This window comes from Podarcis tiliguerta, assembly GCF_965153285.1.
Source record: "Podarcis tiliguerta genome assembly, chromosome: 18".
Taxonomy (NCBI): Eukaryota; Metazoa; Chordata; class Lepidosauria; order Squamata; family Lacertidae; genus Podarcis; species Podarcis tiliguerta.
Window position 1 is genome coordinate 9,366,836 of NC_139551.1, and position 24,662 is coordinate 9,391,497.

Here is a 24,662-nt window from a genome sequence, read left to right on the forward strand (position 1 = left end):
CTCTTTCAATAAAAAACCAGAGGCCTACCTCCTGGGAATAACAGATTTGGATATTCCACAAAAGAGGAAGGGTATCTTTTTATATGCGACGGCATATACCCGTTCCAGTACTTCCAGGTTTGGTGCGGTGTGCAACCCGAAAGCGCACAACCTGAAGCACCTGTAACCCGAGACATGACTGTACTGTAAAAGCACGTGCTTGAATAGGTTCCCATTTCAACAGGAATGCCATACGGAAGCAGGGAGAACTCCCTCCTCTACTCTGAGATTCCCAAAAAGGTACGGAAGGAAGCCTTGCTCCTGTTGTCGTGGAAGCAGATGCTGGACCACTTCCAGGTGAGGCACGGTGGGGGGTGGGCTGTGGCTTCACTGCACTCGGCGGACTCGGGAACTGTTCTGGGGGGGAAACCAGAGCAAAACATAATAATTCTGATTCCACATCTAGAATAAATCGGAGACAGGGAATCTTTTTCTGTGATGGAGGCCGACCCAGTCTCCCGCAGCAGAAGCTGGCACTGACCAAGATTCTCGCTCTACCCACTCTGTTGGGGCAGCTCCATCAGGCCTCAGCTCCTGTTCCATCAGGCTGCCTAAATGAGAGAGATGGGAAGCAGAAGACTCGCTCCATCAGCTTTGTTGAAAGACCAGCTCTCACCAGGCACCTCCTGTCCCTAAAACTATGCAAGCTGGTCATAAGAACAGCTGTTTTAAAAACCAGTGCCTGAGTTTGATTCCCTCCCCCCACCGTCCCTTTTCTCTTATTTATTTAATAATAATAATAATAATAATAATAATAATAATTTATACCCCACCCATCTGGCTGAGTTTCCTCAGCCACTCTGGGCGGCTCCCAATCAAGTGTTAAAAACAATACAGCATTAAATATTAAAATCTTCCCTGAACAGGGCTGCCTTCAGATGTCTTTTAAAGATAAGATAGCTGCTTCTTTCCTTCACATCTGAAGGAAGGGTGTTCCACAGCGCGGGCACCACTACCGAGAAGGCCCTCTGTCTGGTTCCCTGTAACCTCGCTTCTCGCAATGAGGGAACCGCCAGAAGGCCCTCGGCGCTGGATCTCAGTGTCCAGGCTGAACGATGGGGGTGGAGACGCTCCTTCAGGTATACAGGTCCAAGGCCGTTGAGGGCTTTAAAGGTCAGCGCCAACACTTTGAATTGTGCTTGGAAACGTAGTGGGAGCCAATGCAGCTCTCTCAGAACCGGTGTTATGTGGTCCCGGCAGCCACTCCCAGTCACTAGTCTAGCTGCTGCATTCTGGATTAATTGCAGTTTCTGGGTCACCTTCAAAGGTAGCCCCACGTAGAGCGCATTGCAGTATATACCGCCCTATACCTGGGGTATCAGGGCGGTTCACAGAATAAAATCAAGATATAAAAACACAAAAAACATAATAAAAATGAAAACAGCAACCCAATAGCTCCCCCCCCCCAACCACATTTTAAAAGGGCATAGGATGTAAATCAGATCAACCAAAGGCCTGGTTAAAAGGGAACGCTTTTGCCTGGCGCCTAAAGATTGTATAATGAAGGTGCCAGGCGAACTTCCCTGGGGAGAGCATTCCACAGAAGGGGAGCCACTGCAGAAAAGGCCCCGTTCTCGTGTTGCCACCCTCCGCACCTCTTGAGGAGGAGGCACATGAAGGAGGGCCTCAAAAGATGATCTCAGGGTCCGGGTAGGTTCTTATGGAAAGAGGCGGTCCTTGAGGTATTGCGGTCCTGAGCCGTTTTTGTTGAACTGTTTCTTTAAATCTAAAGGTTCATCATTGTTTCACCCAATGTGTACACCTTTAAGGGGCCGGAGCAAGGGCCAGAGCAAGCTGACGAGATCCAGCTTTACAGCTGTGAAGCATAGCAGGTGCTGCTGAGTTGCATTGATTAAGCTGTGTTGGGAATTGGCTGCAGTATATAAGGAACAGCACCTAGCTCTGCCATTTACCCTGGGGATGGGTTGGTGGTTGGGTCGTGTTTGTTTGTAGATGTATTTGGTGTATAAGGAGTTTTTGTTTTTCTTATTAAAACCTTGTTTAAGTTATTTTTGAGTCCTTTCTTTTTAATGCAAGCTCTCCCCAGCAAGCTCTCTGCGCTACTATACCGCGAAAAAGCCAACAGTTTTAAGGCTTTGTAGGTCGAAACCAGCACTTCCTTGTGTGTTGTGCATTTTTCGATTCTAAGCCTGCAAGCAGGGACTGTCTAGTTCCAACTGATTATACAGAAGCCGCTCTGGGAGGCTGGTTTTTTTGGGGGGTGCAAACCTCCCTAAGTAAACAAATAAGATTTGCACAGTAGGTTGGTGGCAGAGCTTTCTCGTATATTCTCTGCATGTAGAATCATAGAGTTGGAAGAGACCACAAGGGCCATCGAGTCCAAGCCCCTGCCAAGCAGGAAACACCATCAGAGCACTCCTGACATATGGTTGTCAAGCCTCTGCTTAAAGACCTCCAAAGAAGGAGACTCCACCACACTCCTTGGCAGCAAATTCCACTGTCAAACAGCTCTTACTGTCAGGAAGTTCTTCCTAATGTTTAGGTGGAATCTTCTTTCTTGTAGTTTGGATCCATTGCTCCGTGTCCGCTTCTCTGGAGCAGCAGAAAACAACCTTTCTCCCTCCTCTATGTGACATCCTTTTCTATATTTGAACATGGCTATCCTATCACCCCTTAACCTCCTCTTCTCCAGGCTAAACATGCCCAGCTCCCTTAGCCGTTCCTCATAAGGCATCGTTTCCAGGCCTTTGACCATTTTGGTTGCCCTCCTTGGTTACCTTCATGACCTTTTTTGGGGGGGCCCCCTCCCCTGTTTTCCACCAGGCCACCCCCCACCACGGGATGTATTCCAGGGAGGAAGAGCTGCTGAGGGAACGCAAGCGGCTAGGGGTCTTTGGGATCACCTCCTACGACTTCCACAGCGAGAGCGGCCTCTTCCTCTTCCAGGCCAGCAACAGCCTTTTCCACTGCCGGGACGGAGGCAAGAACGGCTTTATGGTGAGCATGCATTAAAGGCAGCAGCCATCCCACGCTGCTCTGATCCACAGCGCTTGGTAATTGTTGGTAAACTGCCCTTGGGTATGGAGCTCCTCTTTGTTCTCCTGTGCTTATCCACAGCACTTAAAAAGGTAAAGGTACCCCTGCGGGTGGCGCTGTGGGTTAAAGCCTCAGTGCCTAGGGCTTGCCGATCGAAAGGTCGCGGTTCGAATCCCCGCGGCGGGGTGCGCTCCCGTTGTTCGGTCCCAGCGCCTGTCAACCTAGCAGTTTGAAAGCACCCTCAGGTGCAAGTAGATAAATAGGGACCGCTTACTAGCGGGAAGGTAAACGGCGTTTCCGTGTGCGGCTCTGGCTCGCCAGAGCAGCGATGTCACGCTGGCCACGTGACCCGGAAGTGTCTCCGGACAGCGCTGGCCCTCGGCCTCTTTGAGTGAGATGGGTGCACAACCCTAGAGTCTGTCAAGACTGGCCCGTACGGGCAGGGGTACCTTTACTTTTTTACCCCTGCCCGTACGGGCCACTTGTGTCCGACTCTAGGGTTGTGCGCCCATCTCACTTAAGAGGCCGGGGGCCAGCGCTGTCCGGAGACACTTCCGGGTCACGTGGCCAGCGTGACGAAGCTGCTCTGGCGAGCCGGCACCAGCGCAGCACACAGAAACGCCGTTTACCTTCCCGCTAGTAAGCGGTACCTATTTATCTACTTGCACTTTGACGTGCTTTCGAACTGCTAGGTGGGCAGGAGCTGGGACCGAACGACGGAAGCTCACCCCGCCGCGGGGATTCGAACCGCCGGCCATGCGATCGGCAAGCCCTAGGCACTGAGGTTTTACCCACAGCGCTACCCGCATCCCCTATCCACAGCACTTAGTAATGGTCAATATACAGTCGTACCTCTGCTTACGTATCCCTCTTTTGGTCTCTCCTTTCTGAACCTTTCCATTTTGTCTACCTTGAACCTCTGAACGTTCAGCTTCATGGGTTGTGCATGAATTCTAGTACTTTCAAAAAAGGGAGGAAAACTTTCTCCCCGCTCTCTCTGCGCCATGGATAGTTCACAAGTGTGTCTGCTGCTTGCCCGCAGGTGTCTCCGATGAAGCCTCTGGAAATCAAGACGCAGTGCTCAGGCCCCAGAATGGATCCCAAGATCTGCTCCGCCAATCCGTCTTTCTTCTCGTTCATCAACAACAACGACCTTTGGGTTGCCAGCATCGAGACCGGGGAGGAGCGGAGGCTGACGTATTGCCAGAAAGGTGAGTGCTGTCTATAACACTCATGTCTTGTGTGGAGGGGGAAATAAATAAATATCCCTGCCTGGTATTTGTTCTGCCTGGTGCCAGATCAGCCTCTAAATTACCGTACTTTTCGCTCCATAAGACGCACTTTTCCCTTTCCTAAAAAGTAAGGGGAAATGTGTGTGTGTCTTATGGAGCGAATGCAGGCTGCGCAGCTATCCCAGAAGCCAGGAGAGCAAGAGAGATTGTCCCCTCTTGTTCTCCTGGCTTCAGTGAAAGCAACGTGAAGCTCCTGTTGCACTCAGGAGGCTTCGGGAGTTTTCCGCTCTGCGCAGCGCCCCTTCGGCGAAGCGGCAGGAGAAACAGAGTCCCTTCCGTTTCTCCTCCCGCTTTGCTGGAGAGGCGCTGAGCAGAGAGGGAGAGAACATTTTTTTTCTTGTTCTCCTCTAAGGTGCGTCTTATGGTCGGGTGCGTCTTATAGAGCGAAAAATACGGTAATAAATTAACTTAGCTGGTAAGTTAAGGCAATCGTTGTTGGCATCTGTCTCAGGAGGCAATGCAGGAGTGCACCTTTGGAGATGAAGTCAAACTGTTGCCAGCTGTACTAGGTTCAATTCGCTGGCCCAAACTCTGCCTCCTCTCTCCCCACTGCAGGCTTATCCAGCGTGCTAGATGACCCCAAATCTGCAGGCATAGCCACGTTCGTCATTCAAGAGGAGTTTGACCGGTTTACGGGGTACTGGTGGTGTCCCACATCTTGCCAAGAAGGTGAGTGCTCTGGGCACCTAGGCCACACAACGATCCTACCAGCACTTAGATCAGCCTTCTCCCCTCTTTTGTTCCCAAGTCTTGTTGGACTACAACTCAGATCAGTCCTTGACAGCATGGACAGCTATCAGGGAGGATGAGTTGCCTTCTCTCACAGCCCCAAACACAGCAACCTTTTCTTATAGGGGAGCCACTCCATCCCCGTTACGCAGGTGGCGCTGTGGTCTAAACCACTGAGCCTCTTGGGCTTGCCAGTCGGAAGGTCAGCTGTTCAAATCCCCGCGACGGAGTGAGCTCCCGTTGCTCTGTCCCAGCTCCTGCAGTTTGAAAGCATGCCAGTGCAAGTAGATAAATAGGCACCACTGTGGCGGGAAGGTAAGCGGCGTTTCCATGCGCTCAGGTTTCCATCACGGTGTCCCGTTGCGCCAGAAGCGGTTTAGTCCTGCTGGCCACATGACCCGGAAAGCTGTCTGCAGACAAACACCGGCTCCCTCGGCCTGAAAGCAAGATGAGCACCCCAATTTCATAGTCATCTTTGATTGGACATAACCATCCAGGGGTCCTTTACATTATTATTATTATTATTATTATTATTATTATTATTATTATTATTATTCAAATTCATATACCGCCCTTCAACTGAAAATCTCAGGACTGTTCACAATATATAAATACAGGATAAAAGCACAAAATAAAGAGTTAAAACAAAAACAAAGCAAAACAATACACCCTCAAACCCATTTAAAAGGTCTTAAAATATTAATCGGCCAAAGGCCTGGTGGAAGAGGAACTTTTTTGCTTAAAGATGTACAATGAAGGCACCCAGACAAACCTTTCGAGAGCATTCCACAAACAGGGAGCCATCACCGAAAAGGCCCTGTTCTTGTGTTGCCGCTCTCTGGACCTCTCGTGGAGGAGGCACATAAAGAAGGGCCTGGCTATTTGACGGCTTCCTGTGTTTGTGTTCAGTCCAGCCTTTTGTTCAGAGCAACGAGGGCTGCAGTCTCAACTTTATTTTTAAAGGGAGGATTTTGGGCACAGAGTCTGGGTTGGTTTATATGGGGAAGGGCAGTCCTTGAGGTATGGCCCATTTTCCTGAACCTTTTCCAGCTCTACAATATCCCTTTGGAGGCAAGCGAGTCCCATAGGCTAATTGTGTGCTGCGTGAATAAATACTTTTACCTGTCATCAGTTTCCACATTGAGCTTTCATGTGGCATAGAAGCCGCTTCCAGGAATATAGCAGAATAGAGCACAAGTTTAGCACTAATTTTTGTGATATTTTGCAAATGAAAATTCCCCCCACCCCTGGAAATGACCGCTAAGCTTGCACCACGTTCTTCTACATTTCTGGAAGTGGCTTTTGTGTCATGTGAAAGCTCAAAACACAATGCAGAAATTAGCAGTTTTCCTCGGGGAAATGGGATAAACTGCTCTGCAAATGCAGCCTTGGACCTCAAGCTTCTAGACATGTGAGCAGGAATGTTTTCCTTGGAGAAATATAGCAGTAGTTTCCTGCCGCGCATTGCTGCATGCAGAAGAAGTCTGTGTTGCACAGTCCTCTTCTTGTTGAACGGGCCACGCTCCGAGGTCAGTGTGCGCAGGAAGAGACTGCTGGGAGGAGCTGCCTCAGACTTCGCCTCCCCATCTCGCCTCCCCAACCTAGGTCCCGAGGGCTGGAACACGTTACGAATCCTCTATGAGGAGGTGGACGAGTCGGAGGTGGAGATCATCCATGTTCCTTCTCCCGCCCTGGAAGAAAGGAAGACGGACTCCTACCGCTACCCCAGGACAGGTCAGTGGGGGAGCTGTGGGGTGAGGATGAAGGGGGCTTGGAAAACCCCACCTGGCGGACAACATCACCTCTGATCCTTTTAACCAGAGGTGGCCGGAGTTGAACCTGGAACTCGCAGAATTCCTTAAGAGGCACCTCATCTTTCTTGTATTTCTCCGCGGATTCTCATTTTCTTCTGGGAAAGCCAGATCATTTAAATTTTTGCCGCCCAGTGGCTGCCACAGTTGTTACTCACAAGAAAAAGAAATGCAAGGTAGTCCAATAGCAGGAGGGACGCGGGGGGCGCTGTGGGTTAAAGCCTCAGCGCCTAGGGCTTGCCGATCGAAAGGTTGGCGGTTCGAATCCCCGCGGCGGGGTGCGCTCCCATTGTTCGGTCCCAGCGCCTGCCAACCTAGCAGTTCGAAAGCACTCCCGGGTGCAAGTAGATAAATAGGGACCGCTTACTAGCGGGAAGGTAAACGGCGTTTCCGTGTGCGGCTCTGGCTCGCCAGAGCAGCTTCGTCACACTAGCCACGTGACCCGGAAGTGTCTCCGGACAGCGCTGGCCCCCAGCCTCTTAAGTGAGATGGGCGCACAACCCTAGAGTCTGTCAAGACTGGCCCATATGGGCAGGGGTACCTTTACCTTTTACCAATAGCAGGATTTATTGTTGTAATCTTAGGGTGAAGGGTAATAATGGTAGAGATGGCAATCGTCCTGTGCTATTGACCAGCCAAGAACCTGGCTTGCCCTCTTCAACCTGTTGGGGTGCTCCTGCAGCCCTCGCTGTCTGAGCATCCTCTGGTATGTGCAGCTCTGGAAAAGGCATTTCCCTTCTTCTCCAGTGCGCTCAGCGACATATACCAGATGGTATACGCACACTACACTTCTGACATTACACAGCAAGAAGCGTGAGACGTCGTAGAACTAATCTACGCATTTATTTACACACTGTGTACAGACAAAGCATTATGGCGCCTCTCTCACCAGCTCCGAGAGAGAACAGAATGAAGTAAAAGCAAAAGTACAGTCCAACAGTACAGACAGTGGAAGAGAGATAAGGCTGTATTCTGTTCCCACGGTCTTCCCAGACAGCAGTGGCGTAGCGTGGGGGGTGCAGAGGGGGCCGGGCGCAACATCTGGGGGGGCACGCTCGCACTCGCAGCTCTCTGCCCCTACCTGGCTCACTCTCACTGCGGTGCTGGCTGTGCAAATCCGATCCGAGCCGCCGGGTCGCCGCCCACTGTGGAGGGGAGGGTGCCAGGCGTGCGGTGCGGTGCGGAGAGAGAGCGAGGGACTATCTGGAGGAGGGACAGTGCAGCGGGGGGTGCAAATTACTTGCCTTGCCCCGGGTTAGGGGGCGCAAATTACTTGCCTTGCCCCGGGTGCTGACAACCCACGCTACGCCACTGCCAGACAGGCATGTGATTTACACCAATCTCATCTGCAGCATCGGATGCGTGAAATACTAACGCAACCTACATGAAGGGAAATGAGTGTTAAAAGCATTCAGCTCAGCTGCCCCCTCCTCATGTCCTTCTTCCCCTCCATTCCAGGCAGCAAGAACCCCAAAATCTCGCTGAAACTTGCTGAAGTTCAAGTGGATAGCCAAGGGAAGGTAAGGGAGCTGGGTTCCAGTTTGTTAATTGTCTTTGACTTTTTCCTCTCGGGCTTTCCTTCGCAAAGCAAACTCAAAAGCAGCTCAAGGTATTAATAGCATGGCACCCCGAAAGGAATTAAACCCATAACCAGAGGTACCACTGTAGTAATGCTGTGAACTTGGCCCAGTAGCAAATCGGCGGCTGGTGCAAAATCTCTGAGCACAGCCGTTTTGTGCAGGCAAGACTCGTGTCAGCAACCAGTCGCCGTCTCTTAGCCTAACCTACATCCCAGGGTTGTTGTGAGGAAGAAATGAGGAAGGAGGCGAACCTTCTGCACCACCTTGGGCTCCCTGGAAGAAAAAGGCGGCCCTCATAAATGTAATAAATACAGTGGTGCCTCGCAAGACGAAATTAATTCGTTCCGCGAGTTTTTTCGTTGAGCGAGTTTTTTCGTGTTGCGAAGCACCACCACAGTTAAACATTAACAACGGCGGGGAGGGGCGGGGAGAAGCAGCACAGCTGCCGCAGCCAGTACCTCAGACTCGCCCGCGCCTTGTGGCCACCGCGCGACGCGGTTGCTGGAGGGCGGCGGGGCTCAGGAGCGCGACTCCGGCTGCAACGCTGGCTGCTGGCGGCAACGGCTCTCTCAGAGGAGCGCGCGAGGGGGGTGGGCAGCGGCGCGAGGCAGCCGGAAGGTCGGCCATCAGCCGGAAGGTGGGAGGGAGCCTGAGGAGCGGGGAAGCGAGCGCGTGTGCGTGCAGTGACCGTCGCCATGACAGGAGTGGCAGGGCTGTTTCGTCTAGCGAAGCAAGCCCTTAGGAAAATCCGTCTTGCGAAGCACCTCAGAAAACGAAAAACCCTTTCGTCTAGCGAGTTTTTCGTCTTCCGAGGCATCCGTCTTGCGGGGTACCACTGTAAATGCAGGCAGCTTCCTGTTTCCTCACGTTCAGTATATATGTGCATCAAACCCAGAAGCGAAACATCGCAAAGATGTCACTAAAAGGGTGCTTGCAGGCTTTTCCAATGGCTTTCGATTATGCGCGATTTCACAGACAAGCGTGGTGCCTCGAAACGCAACCCCTGTGTAAACATGGAAAATAAATCAAAATTCGTATAAACAGTGCAATCTATAAGGCACCAAAGCTCATAAGATAGAATTCCGCTTACTCATCATCCACATCTCTGCCTCAGTCCACTGACACCTGCATTCATTCAGCCACACGTGGAACTTCCCAACAGTTACAGGTCCCAGAAATCCCCTGGGTGTGTAGATACGAAGGCCGCTCTGCAGCACTGGCATCATAGAGATGGAAGGGACCACCAGGGGTCATCTTGCCTTAAGTGCCTGCCACGCAGGAGCCTTGTGCCCCATGTGGGGCTTGGAAATGCCTCCTCCCTGAGATGAAGAGTATCATGCTCTACCGAAGTACCCTATTTGTTTCTCCCGTGGCCTGATGGAGCAGGTGCTGTCAGTAGTGGGTTAAGGGCTCCTCGCTGCGAGATCACATTCACCCGGTGCTATACCAGCTGCACTGGCTCCCGGTGGGGTACAGGATCAGGTTAAAGGTGCTGCTTTTAACCTTTAAAGCCCTATACGGCCTAGGACCCTCGTACCTACGGGACCGCCTCTCCTGGTATGCCCCACAGAGAAACTTATGGTCTTCAGACAAAAACATCTTGGAGATCCCGGGCCACAGAGAGGTTAGGCTGGCCTCAACCAGAGCCAGGGCTTTTTCGGCCGTGGCTCCGATCTGGTGGAACGCTCTGTCACAAGAGACCAGGGCCCTGCGGGACTTGACATCTTTCCGCAGGGCCTGCAAGACGGAGCTGTTCCACCAGGCCTTTGGCCAGAGCGCAGCCTGACTCCCTCCTCTGGCAACCTGCACAGAACTCTAGCCCAATGGTTGCCATCAATTTGATTTGAATTAATTTTATAATGAAGTGATTTTAGAATGTTGTACTATTTTATTGTTGTTAGCCGCCCTGAGCCCGGCTTCGGCTGGGGAGTGTGGGATATAAATATTATTATTATTATTATTATTATTATTATTACAGTGGTGCCTCGCAAGACGAAAAGAATCCGTTCCGTGAGTCTCTTTGTCTAGCAGCTTTTTCGTCTTGTGAAGCAAGCCCATTAGCCGATTAGCACTATTAGCTGTTTAGCGGCTATTAGCGGCCATTAAAGGTTTAAGGGATTAGCGGATTAGCTGCTAAAAGGCTATTAGCAGCTTAGTGCCTTAGAAAAAGGGGGTGGAGAGCGAAAAAAAACCCCCAGGAATCGCAAGACATTTTCGTCTTGCGAAGCAAGCCCATAGGAAATTCGTCCTGCGAAGCACCTCCAAAACGGAAAACCCTTTCGTCTAGCGGGTTTTCCGTCTTGCGAGGCATTCATCTTGCGGGGCACCACTGTATTATTATTATTATTATTATTATTATTATTATTATTCTAAGTGGAGCTCTAAAAAGTAAAACGAGTGGCAACTTCTCCTCTTTCCTCTTTGCAGATAGTATCTTCCCAGGACAAGGAGCTGGTGCACCCCTTTTCTACGATGTTCCCGCGGGTGGAGTACATCGCCCGGGCCGGGTGGACCCAGGATGGTAAATAGTAAGTGGACTTTGTGATGCAGTGGGGAAAGCAGGGAGCTCCTTAACCCTGGCCAGACCATTTGTCCATCTCGCCCAGTGTTGCTTGCCCTTACTGGCAGTGTCTCTAAGGTCTCAGCAGAGAGAGAAAGAGATTTTCCTCGCCGCTGGGCTCCTCTGTTCTTTTTTAACCAGGGATTGAGCCTGGGGCGTTTCTGCATGCAAAGTCTTGCAGCTTCCTCCTGTGGTTTCTCTCCTTGTGTGTCTCGTGTCCAGCCTCCTGCCTGAGAAGTTCTCACAGATTTAGGGCTCATCCACACTTCCATTCAGTCGGAGCAAAACTGAATCACGGGGAGGGATTCTTGGTTTGCTGTTGTTTATTTTTTGCTACGTCATTTTGTGGTTTTGTATGGTGATTTTATAGGGACGCGGGTGGCGCTGTGGGTAAAAGCCTCAGCGCCTAGGGCTTGCCGATCGAAAGGTCGGCGGTTCGAATCCCCGCGGCGGGGTGCGCTCCCGTTGCTCGGTCCCAGCGCCTGCCAACCTAGCAGTTCTAAAGCACTCCCGGGTGCAGGTAGATAAATAGGGACCGCTTACTAGCGAGAAGGTAAACGGCGTTTCCGTGTGCGGCTCTGGCTCGCCAGAGCAGCAATGTCACGCTGGCCACGTGACCCGGAAGTGTCTCCGGTCAGCGCTGGCCCCCGGCCTCTTGAGTGAGATGGGCGCACAACCCTAGAGTCTGTCAAGACTGGCCCGTACGGGCAGGGGTACCTTTACCTATGGTGATTTTATGTTGGGAACCGCCCTGAGATCTGCGAATGAAGGGCAATGTACAAATTTAATACGTTGTTGTTGTTGTCAATTCAATTTATATACAGCCCTTTTTTGAAAGATCTCAGGGCAGTGTGCAACATTAGAAACATGTCACAAAACACCAGTGATAAAAACATAATTAAGACATAGTCCATGTGCTGGCAAACTAAGGCCTGGGGGCCAGATCTGGCCCAATTGCCTTCTAAATCTGGCCCGCGGACAGTCTGGGAATCAGCGTGTTTTTACATGAGCGTCCATTTATTTAAAATGCATCTCTGGGTTATTTGTGGGGCATAGGAATTTTGGGTTTTGTTTTGTTTTGTTTTCCCCCCAAAATATTGTCCGGCTCCCCAACAAGGTCTGAGGGACAGGGAACCGGCCCCCTGCTGATAAAGTTTGCTGACCCCTGACATAGTCAGAAGCATGTCATGGAATTCTTCTCAGTATTAATCCACATCAGATTCCAGCGTATAGTTAGCAGCGTAAACAACCTATAAACACATTGCAGGATTCCCAAACAAAATAGACCAGAGCCAATTGATGTTTCATCCAGCAGAGCTTTACTGCTACTGAAGGCAAATGAGCATAATGGTCACAAATCCTATACATTCAGGATTGGCACTGTCAATCAAATCCACCCTGAAGGAGAGCCTACCACCTTGTGAGGCTCTCCTTTTTTTGGGTCTCCCAGTTACGAAATGTTGATTCTCCCACTCTCTTCCTCTCTTTGCATCTCTCTGCTCAGCGCCTGGGCCATGTTCCTCGACCGGCCTCAGCACCAGCTCCAGCTCGTCCTGTTCCCCCCTGCCCTCTTCATCCCGGTTCCAGAGAGCGAGGAGCAGCGCCAGGAGTTTGCCAAAGCTGTGCCGGGGAACGTCCACCCCTTCATTATTTACGAGGAAGTCACCGACGTCTGGATAAACGTAAGGGGGCGGCGTGGGCTGGAATGACTGGAGTTGGGTGGGAAGGGCCTAGAATCATAGAATCATAGAGTTGGAAGAGACCCCAAGGGCCATCGAGTCCAACCCCCTGCCAAGCAGGAAACACCATCAGAGCACTCCTGACATATGGTTGTCAAGCCTCTGCTTAAAGACCTCCAAAGAAGGAGACTCCACCACACTCCTTGGCAGCAAATTCCACTGTCAAACAGCTCTTACTGTCAGGAAGTTCTTCCTAATGTTTAGGTGGAATCTTCTTTCTTGTAGTTTGGATCCATTGCTCCGTGTCCGCTTCTCTGGAGCAGCAGAAAACAACCTTTCTCCCTCCTCTAGGTGACAGCCTAGCCCCCCTACCTCCCCCCCCCCCCGCCTTTCACCGCTGTTTTAGGAAAGTAAAGATTCCTCCCCAACACTTTTATTGAACACACACACATACACACGCCCCACCGACCTGGATCCCTGCACAGAGAGGCGAAAGACTAGGCTTTGCATGCAGAAGGTCCTACATTCAGTGCCCAACATCTCCAGGTATGGTGCGGACAAGGCTCCCGTCTGAAGCTGCCAATCAGTGCGGGCAGTCCTGCGAGTGATGGGTTTATGCGCTCCTAACTGCAGTAGGGGGACGCGGGTGGCGCTGTGGGTAAAAGCCTCAGCGCCTAGGTCTTGCCGATCGAAAGGTCGGCGGTTCGAATCCCCATGGCGGGGTGCGCTCCCGTTGCTCGGTCCCAGCGCCTGCCAACCTAGCAGTTCGAAAGCATCCCCGGGTGCAAGTAGATAAATAGGGACCGCTTACCAGCGGGAAGGTAAACGTCGTTCCGTGTGCGGCTCTGGCTCGCCAGAGCAGCTTTGTCACGCTAGCCACGTGACCTGGAAGTGTCTCCGGACAGCGCTGGCCCTCGGCCTCTTGAGTGAGATGGGCGCACAACCCTAGAGTCTGTCAAGACTGGCCCGTACGGGCAGGGGTACCTTTACCTTTACCTTTACTGCGGTAGCAGCGGTGAAGCAGAGGGGTTTATTCTCCCATGGACCTTTTGCATCCCCCTCCAACATTTGCAGCCTCCAAAATCAGGGTGTCGGCAAGGTTGCAGCAGAGTCCCTTCCAATCTGGCTGCTCTGGCCTGAATCAGAAAGGTCTGGAAGATGCTCTGGCGCTCGTCAGCAGGGTCACGCCAGAGTGCTGGGTGGGAAGACACTCTGGCAAAAACCTCCTGACAGAATGAGAGCCTTTCATTTGGAGCAAAAACTGGGACAGGGACGCGGGTGGCGCTGTGGGTTAAACCACAGAGCCTAGGACTTGCCGATCAGAAGGTCGGCGGTTCGAATCCCCGCGACGGGGTGAGCTCCCATTGCTCAGTCCCTGCTCCTGCCAACCTAGCAGTTCAAAAGCACATCAAAGTGCAAGTAGATAAATAGGTACCACTCCGGCGGGAAGGTAAACGGCGTTTCCGTGCGCTGCTCTGGTTCGCCAGAAGCGGCTTAGTCATGCTGGCCACATGACCCAGAAGCTGTACGCCGGCTCCCTCGGCCAGTAAAGTGAGATGAGTGCCGCAACCCCAGAGTCGGCCACAACTGGACCTAATGGTCAGGGGTCCCTTTACCTTTACCTTTTAAAAACCGGGACAATAGGAACAGAGAAAACGGAACAATTAAATCAGTCAGTTGCAACAATGGAGGTGCACCAAGCAATTATGAAAGCAAAAGTAGGAAAAACACCTGGAACAGATAAAAAAAAGAGGAATTCTTAATAACACAACTGAACTTGGTAATGAATAGAATTTTAAAATGTGGGATAATACCGGCATCATGGGAAGAAGCTTTTGTCGTGTTGATACCGAAACAAGGACAAGACCTGACACTAATTAAAAACTATAGGCCCATATCTCTGCTGAACAGTGATTACAAAATATTCGCTGACATTCTAGCCAACAGATTGAAACAATTATTAAATGAAACTATACATAAAGCTCCCGGGACGCGGGTGGCGCTGTGGGTTAAAGCCTCAGTGCCTAGGGCTTGCCGATCGAAAGGTCGGCGGTTCGAATCCCCGCGGCGGGGTGCGCTCCCGTTGCTCGGTCCCAGCGCCTGCCAACCTAGCAGTTCGAAAGCACACTCAGGTGCAAGTAGATAAATAGGGACCGCTTACTAGCGGGAAGGTAAACGGCGTTTCCGTGTGCAGCTCTGGCTCGCCAGAGCAGTGATGTCACGCTGGCCACGTGATCCGGAAGTGTCTGCGGACAGCGCTGGCCCTTGGCCTCTTTGAGTGAGATGGGCGCACAACCCTAGAGTCTGTGAAGACTGGCCCGTACGGGCAGGGGTACCTTTACCTTTACCTTTTTATACATAAAGCTCAAGCTGGCTTTTTGGGATGCAAACAGAAGTTGGGATTGCCTTTTGTTATTCTGGGTATCCCGCTTCAAATGAGACAGTTGGGGGGTACTTGTGGTTTTTTCCCCACACATGGCAGCTGCTCAAGTCACTGAGTGTAGCTTCCCTTCACTTCTGAGGGCTCTGAAAATGATGTCAAGAGGCCTGGGGCCGCAGGAGAGGCAGCGTGGTGTAGTGGTTAGAGTGTTGGACTGGGGCCTGGGAGACCAGGGTTGAAATCCTGACGTGGCCACGGCTCTCGCTGGGTGTGTGGCCTTGTGGGCCAGCCGCTGTCTCTCTCAGCGTGACCTACCTCACAGGGTTGTTATGGGGACCAGATGAAGAGAGGGGAAAACCTTGTTTACCACGTTGAACTCCTTGGAGAAAATGGTGGGATAGGAATGTAATTAAGAATAGCAAAAATGTTTCTAGAGCCTAAACTCCCCACCCCAACAGACCACTTGGAAATTGCTAGAGCGGTCTTGGCAGGACTACTTAATGGTTTTTCTGCCTTCTCCAGCAATTGCACTGCGCTGTGCTAGAGGCTGTGTGCTATTCAGTTGCCTTTTTATTGCTTCCTTTATTTCTTGCATACTGTTTCATAGAATTCAGATTGCAGCGTGTCAGGGAACTGCCATCAGTGCCGGAGGGAGAGAGCAAGATCCAGAGGGATTCCAGAGAGCGTCCCGGGATTGGGAGAGGCAGCCCATCTTCTGGGGAAGAGAATCAGCGTAGCACCAGTGGAGAAGGGGGGCAGATGGGGGAAGCGGCGAGGCGGTCCCATGACTCCTTGCCGGGGACCAGCGGGGAGAGTAGGGGTCCTCCGCTGCCTACGCCCTCCTTGCGCAGAAGGCTTTCGCGCAGAGAGAGTAGGAGGAGACTAGGCGTCAAAAGAGATTCTTTGCTGGAAGAAGTTTAAGAAACACCCACTGACGGATTCGGCCAGCGATTGAGACAGCCACGGGCGAGTGGCTGTCCGGACAGAAAAGGTTCACTCAGGCAACCCAGCCAGGTGTTTGCACCGGCTTACGCACGAGCAACCCCTAGAACCATTACACAGCGCAACAGAATACAGTGTCAGAAGTAAGAGAAGCAATGAAAGACCAGCATAGTGTGACTTTTTCTTGCAGCGGGTGTACTGTCTCCCATTTTCAATGAAGTCAGTAAATTAAAATAAAATAAATCACAAACCTGCCACAGGCCACGTGAATGAAGTTCGTGGAGCTTTGGTCTGGCAGCCCCTGGCCTATAGGCTAGTTTGCCCTGCGAATGTCTAGAATCCATAGGCATTTTGGGAGAGGCTTTGGCGTAGCATTTGAGACAGTGGCCACCCAGCAGGAGGCTAGTTTGGCCTGTGTGGGGAGTTTATACCAGATGATGGTTTGTGTTAATGGCTCTGTTCTCTTAGCTGGGAGCCCAAGTCACCGCCTCTGTTTTTGAAGCGCTTCAATAATCATCCATTCCTAATTTTATTTGCACACTTGTTTTTCCGCCCCAAAAAGAGAGAATCCTGTTCAAAGCAGTCTGTAGCAGACAAAACACGAATGCGTCTCAAAATCAGCTGTCACAGGAACACTTCCATCATAAAGCAACAGGAAAAAAATTTTAAATAACGTACAACACACCCCAAACTTTTCAGTACAGTGGTACCTCGGTTTATGAAATTAATCCATTCTGGAAGTCCATTCTTAAACCAAAACCGTTCTTAAAACTGAGGCACGCTTTCCCTAATGAGGCCTCCCGCTGCTGGTGCCCTTCGACTGTTCGGATTCCATTCTTTAGACCGAGGTAAAGTTCTCAAACCGGGACACTATTTCCGGTTTTGTGGAGTTCGTAAACTGAATCGTTCTTAAACCGGACTGTTCTTAAACCGAGGTAAAGGTAAAGGGACCCCTGACCATTAGGTCCAGTCGCAGGCAACTCTGGGGTTGCGGCGCTCATCTCGCTTTATTGGCCGAGGGAGCTGGCGTACAGCTTCTGGGTCATGTGGCCAGCATGACTAAGCCGCTTCTGGAGAACCAGAGCAGCGCACAGAAACGCCGTTTACCTTCCCGCCAGAGCGGTTCCTATTTATCTACTTACACTTTGACGTGCTTTCAAACTGCTAGGTGGGCAGGAGCAGGGACCAAACAACGGGAGCTCACCCCGTCACCGGGATTCGAACCGCCGACCTTCTGATCGGCAAGCCCTAGGCTCTGTGGCTTAACCCACAGCGCCACCCGCGTCCCAAACCGAGGTACCACTGTACTGTAAATTTAGCATCCAACCACGTTACACCTCCTGGCAATAGCCAAAATAACAAGGGAGCTTGGCACTTCCACTTTCATCTGGGAAGGATGCCTGCCATGGTGTTGCGGTCCTTCTCTTGCCAAAACTTGCAAGGCTTTCAAACGTGGAAGGTGGGGCAGCTGGAAATGCCTCTCCCGTGATGTTGCTAGCATACCTCCCCTCTCTTCCGGGCAGGTCCACGACATCTTTTACCCTTTTGTCCAGCCAGAGGGGGAAGAGGAGGAGCTTTGCTTTATCCGAGCCAACGAGTGCAAGACGGGCTTCTGCCACCTGTACAAAGTCACAGTCGACCTCCGGCGGGGCAGCTTTGACTGGACGCAGCCGTACGTCCCTAGCCAAGGTGAGATCGCAAGAGCTGCCCGCCTGCCTGCAGTGCGAGTCTTCCGGGGAAAATTTCTCTCACGGTGCGCCTTGACTGTTTTCCCAGTAGCCAAGAGCAATTGAAGGGGCAAATCCGGTTAATAATAATAATAATAATAATAATTTATATATATGCCGCACATCTGGCTGGGTTTCCCAAGTCACTTTGGGCGGTTCCCAACAGAATACAGTGGTGCCTCGCAAGACGAAAAGAATCCGTTCCGTGAGTCTCTTTGTCTAGCGGTTTTTTCGTCTTGCGAAGCAAGCCCATTAGCGGATTAGCGCTATTAGCGGTTTAGCGGCTATTAAAGGCTTAAGGGATTAGCGGATTAGCTGCTAAAAGGCTATTAGCAGCTTAGTGCCTTAGAAAAAGGGGGTGGGGAGCGGAAAAAAACCCCCAGGAATCGCAAGACATTTTCGTCTTGCAAAGCAAGCCCATAGGGAAATTCGTCCTGCGAAGCACCTCCAAAACGGAAAACCCTTTCGTCTAGCGGGTTTTCCGTCTTGCAAGGCATTCGTCTTGCGGGGCACCACTGTATTAAAAACAAGATAGAACATCAAACATTAAAAAATTCCCTAAACAGGGCTGCCTTCAGTTGTCTTCTAGAAGTCAGATAGTTGCTCATTTCCTTGAAGCAGAAAGAATCAAGGAAATAAGGAAGTGAGCAAACTCCAGGCTGAATCTGTGGTTGTTTGCAGCAAGGTTTGGGCATAATTCTTTACGTGCGGATAAGCGAATTTCTGCATAGTGAGCAGGCAGGCAGCAGGACATGCGTGTAATTTATCTCCCCTGCGGCGTTATCTATGTGCACATAGTATTGCTTTCGTTTTTACTTAACAAATAGGTTAAATAAAGCATTCTGCATTGGACAGACACGCTCTCTTGTCTCTCTTTCGCCCCAGAGGACTTCAAATGCCCTCTCAGGAAGGAGGTGGCGCTCACCAGCGGTGAATGGGAAGTCCTGGCCAGGCACGGATACAAGGTACAAGGAGCCCGCTTGGATTCGGCAGCACGGAATTGAAACTTCGAAATCCGCAGCCTGCCTCGCGTTTTGATTTCCGTCTTCGCCCTCCAAATAAAGGGGTGGCAAAGGAGTCGCCAGGCGAGTCTCTCTCTCTGGTGATGGCCTCCCCAGGAACAGGATGCCCACACACAGCTGTCGGCCTCTGCATACACCGGTGGCCAGAAATGTGGAAACCTTTTGGGGAAAGTGTATTTCCGAGGTTTGGTGGCTCATAACACCACCTTTTTCCCCGGAGTAATACCATAAAATTATATATCGATCGAAAGATAATTTAATGAAGAATGTAATGCAACGAAGTTTATTCAGTTATCTGTATTCTATCGAAAGTTATAGCCAAATAACCATAAAAAAAGGAGTTTATTGAGCCAACCAGGTGTCATTTTGTTTTGGCAATGATGGCTCATAACACCAATTTTTTTTGGAATAATACCATAAAATTATATATCGGTGGAAAGATAATTTAATGAAGAATGTAATGCAATAACTTTTATGAAGGATTATTGAACAAACTTTTTGGAACGGCCAAATCAGAGCGGTCCTAGGCCAGGAGTTGATTTTATAGGACAGCGCATCTTTAGAAGTGGGTTTTCCTGCCCCGCTCCCCAAAGTAGAACAACAGAGCACTCGGAAAGTGTTCACCCCACGCCTTTGTCTAGGGCAGGGGTCTGCAACCCGCGGCTCCGGAGCCGCATGTGGCTCTTTTACACCTTTGCCGCGGCTCCGGGGCGGATACTAGCGAGGGGAGGAGGTGCATTGTGCGCCCCGACACTCCCCACTGTGGCAGGCGCTGTACTGTGACGTCGCATGGGGGCGGTGCGTGCATTAGCCACGCACCGTCCCGACGTCACCTTCCCACCCGCCCGCTACATTGTAAGGGGCATGTACGCTGGTCACTGCATTGAAAGGGGGCATGTACGCTGGTCACTGTTTTGAAGGGGAGTGAAGAACACACACACAAAAAAAGGTAACTTGTTAATTTAATGTTTATTTCTATGAGGAGGAGTAACTCTGAGGGTTCAAACAAAGAAATAATAAAAAAGTGACAAAAAAGTTATTTTTATAATGACGAGTTTTGCGGCTCCCAGTTTTTTTCCCTTCGGAAATGGGTCCAAGTGGCTCTTTTTGTCTTAAAGATTGCAGACCCCTGGTCTAGGGCAAGTGGACCTCAACATGGAACCCCCAGGCTGCTGCACTCCCTTGTCGCGTGGGGGTGGAGCAAGGCCAAAATTTGAGGGTGCCTTTCCAAAGCCAGCTTGGTGAGGCGCCAGGCTTTGGGAAGGAGGTGTCGCGTGGGGGCTCTAAGGGGGTCCAAGTGCCCTCCCACCCCCTCCCCAAAGCTGGGAATTAGCCTTTGGGAAGAAGGTTAGAAGATTCTAGGACCCGAGGGCATTCAGGCATCCTTTTTTCCGACTGGTCTTAGGAGTTCCTAAAAGTGTTCTCTTATTTGGCTATTTATGCCGAGCTAGGTCAGCACCTCTTAGGATCTAGGGGCTGGATCATGACACTTAAACACAGTGGTACCTCGGAAGTTGAACGGAATCCATTCTGGAAGTCTGTTCGACTTCCAAAATGTTTGGAAACCAAAGTTCGAACAATGGAGGTGGAGACGCACCTTCAGATATACTGGACCAAGGCCATTTAGGGCTTTAAATTTGTTTAAATTATGCCAATAAAGGCTGAATGAGTGATCCTATGCATAATAGGAAGTAGTGCGGTGTAGTGGTTAGCGGGTTGGACAAAGACCTGAGAGATCTAGATCCAAGTCCCCATTTAACTGTGAAACTCACTGGGTGACCTTGGGCTGGCTGCTCACTCTCAGCCCAAACCACCTCACAGGTTTGTTGTGTGGATAACCTGGGAGATTTGTTGTGAGCGCCAATTTGACCTCCTTGGACAAACCAACAAACCAACTGGCCAGTTGTATCCAGACCTTGAAGCAATTTTCCATTGTAGTTTCTCCCTCTCTCTCCCCCTACAGATTTGGGTGAATGAAGAAACCAAGCTTGTCTACTTCCAGGGCACGAAGGATACCCCCCTGGAGCATCACCTCTACGTGGTCAGCTATGAGTCCCCTGGGGAGGTTGTGCGGCTCACCACCTTGGGCTTTTCCCACAGCTGTTCCATGAGCCAGGTCTGTCCCTCTGGGTGGCAGAATTCCCCTGTGTGTGGTTGGTTTCCCTTTTTTTAAAAGGAGGCCAATCTCTTATTAAGGAGGAGGCAACTGTGAGGGCAGTGGGGTCCCTAATTCTCCTTGCCAAGATGACGACAACAACAATACAGTGGTGCCTCGCAAGACGAAAAGAATCCGTTCCGCGAGTCTCTTCGTCTAGCGGTTTTTTCGTCTTGCGAAGCAACCCTATTAGCGGATTAGCGCTATTAGTGGTTTAGCGGCTATTAGCGGCTATTAAAGGCTTAAGGGATTAGCGGATTAGCTGCTAAAAGGCTATTAGCAGCTTAGTGCCTTAGATAAAGGGGGTGGGGAGCGGAAAAAAACCCCAGGAATCGCAAGACATTTTCGTCTTGCGAAGCAAGCCCATAGCAAATTCGTCCTGCGAAGCACCTCCAAAACGGAAAACCCTTTCGTCTAGCGGGTTTTCCGTCTTGCGAGGCATTCGTCTTGCGGGGCACCACTGTAATAATAATTTGTTGGGTACAAACTGTGGGGCTGGTTGGAGTGTCTCCCGACCCACCTTTGCCGCTCTTCCTTGCCTCCCTGCAGAATTTCGACATGTTCATTAGTCACTACAGCAGTGTCAGCACCCCTCCCTGCGTCCACGTTTACAAGCTTAGCGGCCAAGAGGAAGACCCCCTCCACAAGCAGCCGAAATTCTGGGCCAGCATGATGGAAGCGGCCAGTGAGTAGATTTCCCTTGGCTTCCCATCAAGGGAGTTCGAGCCTGGTTTCGATTTTATCTGTTGCAGTTGCACTGATGGCTTTTTCTGCGTCGTTCCACATTTTTCGTTGGGCTTCGTTGTCGGAACTATAAATCTTAAAAGTGGAAAAATACCAGCAAACCTATCGAACAGCCCAGGGTATTGATGATATCACATTTTGCAGAATCTTGTACAGCGGAGCCTCGGTTGTCGACCGTAATCTGTTCAACTTCCGAAATGTTCGACAACCGAGGCTCAATTGTCGGTTGGCAATCTCAATGGAGAAACATGCCCAGGAAGCCGTTCGACTTCCAAGGCGCGTTTGAAAACGGAAGCATTCAGGTTCTGGATCGTTCGGCTTCCGAGGCGCTCGAAAACCGAGGTTCCACTGTATAGCCTTTTATTGAAAAGTATGTATGTATAATTGTGCATATACATCGGGGTTGGCAACCTAAGGCCCATGGGCCACAAGCGGCCCATGGGGGTCGTTTAACCGGCCCATGGACCCCCCGCCGGCCGTTTGGTCAGCTCCCGTGCGCAGCGCTAAACCGGGGACCGCCTTCCGCAACGCTGGCCAGCTTCCCATTGGCTGCAGGAAGCTCTTGCAGCCAATGGGAAGCATGCCTCCTCCACACCAGAAGGAGCGCCGGAAATAGCGTTTGCGCATGCGTATGTGCACACACTCCAGCCCACCGCGGCGTCTGCGGGACCGTGAACCGGCCCAAGCCACAAAAACTTTGCTGACCCCTGGTATACATGGAGTATCTCTGGTGGAGGACATGTCCTGCCCCTTCTGGGGCAGTTTGATCAACTTTGGTCCCCACCCTGCACTCAGCTCTCACCAGTGGCTCCTGGAAGCTATAAGCAGGCGACAGCGGCCACAATCCTGCAATGGCTTCGACTGGCCGACTGAACCAGGCGAGGGGGGCTGATGGATCTCTTTTTTCAAAAAAAAATTCTTTTTATTGAGTTTCTCTTAAAAAAGAAAAAAAAGAAAAAGATCAAAAAGAAAAGAAAAGAAAAAACGAAACAAATCAACAGATTAATAAGCAATATCCGTACATAACACAGGAATGACATTCATTACCGTTTTTGTCCTTTTCCTTAAAACATTATATTTTTAAATATTTAAACCTTTTCCCTACGCCTCCCTTGACCTCCTACCCTCCCGTTTTCGGGTTTCATAATAAGAAATTCTTTCTTTTTTCTGCAGCTATTAATTGTTACTAGTTTGCGCGTCGTAAGACTTATATCAAACCTGCTATAGTTTTTAAGTCTCTGTAGTTACCTTCAATGTATACCAAAAATGACACAAAAAATTAGAAACCAAAAAAAATACAAAGTTTGTTAATGATTGGGGGGCTGATGGGTCTCAAACCCTCGCTGAGTTAGGGACTTCTGTGTGCGAAGATAGGCTCCAGCGGATAGAGTGGATGAGACCAAGAGTGGCTCCAGTGCTCAAGAGGGCGCTTTCTGCCTGTGCCATAGAAGGAAGAGAGGGGCAGGTGGGGCTTGTGGGAAGGGAGCCCCTCTAGAGAAGAAAAACTCTCATCCTAAACCTCCGCTGCACTTTCCTCTGTACTCATTTGTGAGAAAGGCTTTGGGAGTAAATCTGGAGGGAAAATCTACCCGCTGCCTCGCAGGATATCTTTGGGAGAAGAAAAGGCCTGCACAAATCTGGGTGGTGCCTTGTACGCCTCCTTTTTGGCAACTCCTGCAGCCAAGCTGGTGCCGAAACATTTCGCTCCGCTTTACTTTGGACCACTTCAGCAAGGCCAGGGTGGTGGTTCTTGTCGTCTGGGCAGTCCAGGACATCCAGACGCACTGCCCAGGCTTGTGGCCCAGGGTGCTGCTCACACAGCGGTTGGACTTCACCCCCAGAGGCACACTCCATTGTCTCACAGCGAAGCTAAGTTTTTTGGGACATGGCATGGGGTCAGAGCTTGGCCCAAAGCTGGACCCCTCCCAAGCCTACCCTTCCCATTTCACTTTTGAGTGGCCTTTTCTGTGAAATAAAAGGTAAAGGGACCCCTGACCATTAGGTCCAGTCGTGGCCGACTCTGGGGTTGCGGCGCTCATCTCGCTTTACTGGCCGAGGGAGCCGGCGTACAGCTTCCGGGTCATGTGGCCAGCATGACTAAGCCGCTTCTGGAGAACCAGAGCAGCACACGGAAACGTCGTTTACCTTCCCGCCAGAGCGGTACCTATTTATCTACTTGCACTTTGACGTGCTTTCGAGCTGCTAGGTTGGCAGGACCAGGGACCGAGCAACGGGAGCTCACCCCGTCGTGGGGATTCGAACAGCGGACCTTCTGATCGGCAAGCCCTAGGCTCTGTGGTTTAACCCACAGCGCCACCCGCGTCCCTTTTCTGTGTAATAGAGAGAACAATTGCCACCACTGTGGCTTGGAGACCCAGTAGAATCACTCTCATGGGGTACCCTGGGTGGTTTGCATTTTCTCCACCTCAGAACACAGAATTTGATTTTTCTGTTATTGTCATTACTTTTTTTTAAAATGCATTTATGCAATCAAATGGGTGTGTAGCAAGATTCCATGAACAGTGCATCACCCTTCTTCTCTCCCCTTGGCTTTTCTGCAGGCTGCCCCACTGATTACATCCCCCCGGAGATCTTCCACTTCCGCACACAGTCGGACGTTGAGTTGTATGGGATGGTGTACAAACCTCACGACCTCCAGCCTGGGAAGAAGCATCCCACTGTGCTTTTTGTCTACGGAGGGCCTCAGGTAGGCTGGCTGCTGAGCTGGAGACAAGGAGCACAGATGGGGCAGCACCAGAAGCCGCCCCTGAGCGATAGAACGCAGTGCTGTCCACACCGGCTGGCAGCTGTCCTCCAAGGTTTCAAACTGGCTTTTCTCTCCCAGGGATTGAATCTGGGACCTTCTGCTTGCATAGCAGCAGATAGATGCTCTATATTCACTGAGCTACCGCTCCCCCAAAGTCAGAAAGCGTGTTTTGTGTTGCAAGGTGGCATCTTTTGACACAGAGCAAAGTGAGGCTTAGAGGGGCTTGGGGGTTGAGCAC

General features: G+C 50.9%; 1 protein-coding gene across 3 annotated transcripts in view; it reads left to right on the plus strand.

Annotated features, from left to right (window-relative positions):
• The window catches only part of DPP9 (dipeptidyl peptidase 9), a 48,543-nt gene that overhangs the window by 12,915 nt on the left and 10,966 nt on the right, over positions 1–24,662 (plus strand). For all 3 annotated transcript variants that reach the window (XM_083421456.1, XM_083421457.1, XM_083421458.1), the window contains 13 exons: positions 224–336; positions 2,824–2,997; positions 4,079–4,247; positions 4,884–4,997; positions 6,663–6,791; positions 8,327–8,388; positions 10,876–10,976; positions 12,513–12,690; positions 17,533–17,698; positions 18,622–18,701; positions 20,722–20,874; positions 21,463–21,598; positions 24,219–24,364. In XM_083421456.1, coding sequence (XP_083277582.1) covers positions 224–336; positions 2,824–2,997; positions 4,079–4,247; positions 4,884–4,997; positions 6,663–6,791; positions 8,327–8,388; positions 10,876–10,976; positions 12,513–12,690; positions 17,533–17,698; positions 18,622–18,701; positions 20,722–20,874; positions 21,463–21,598; positions 24,219–24,364 — 1,721 coding nt within the window. The remainder of the gene's footprint in view (positions 1–223; positions 337–2,823; positions 2,998–4,078; positions 4,248–4,883; positions 4,998–6,662; positions 6,792–8,326; positions 8,389–10,875; positions 10,977–12,512; positions 12,691–17,532; positions 17,699–18,621; positions 18,702–20,721; positions 20,875–21,462; positions 21,599–24,218; positions 24,365–24,662) is intronic.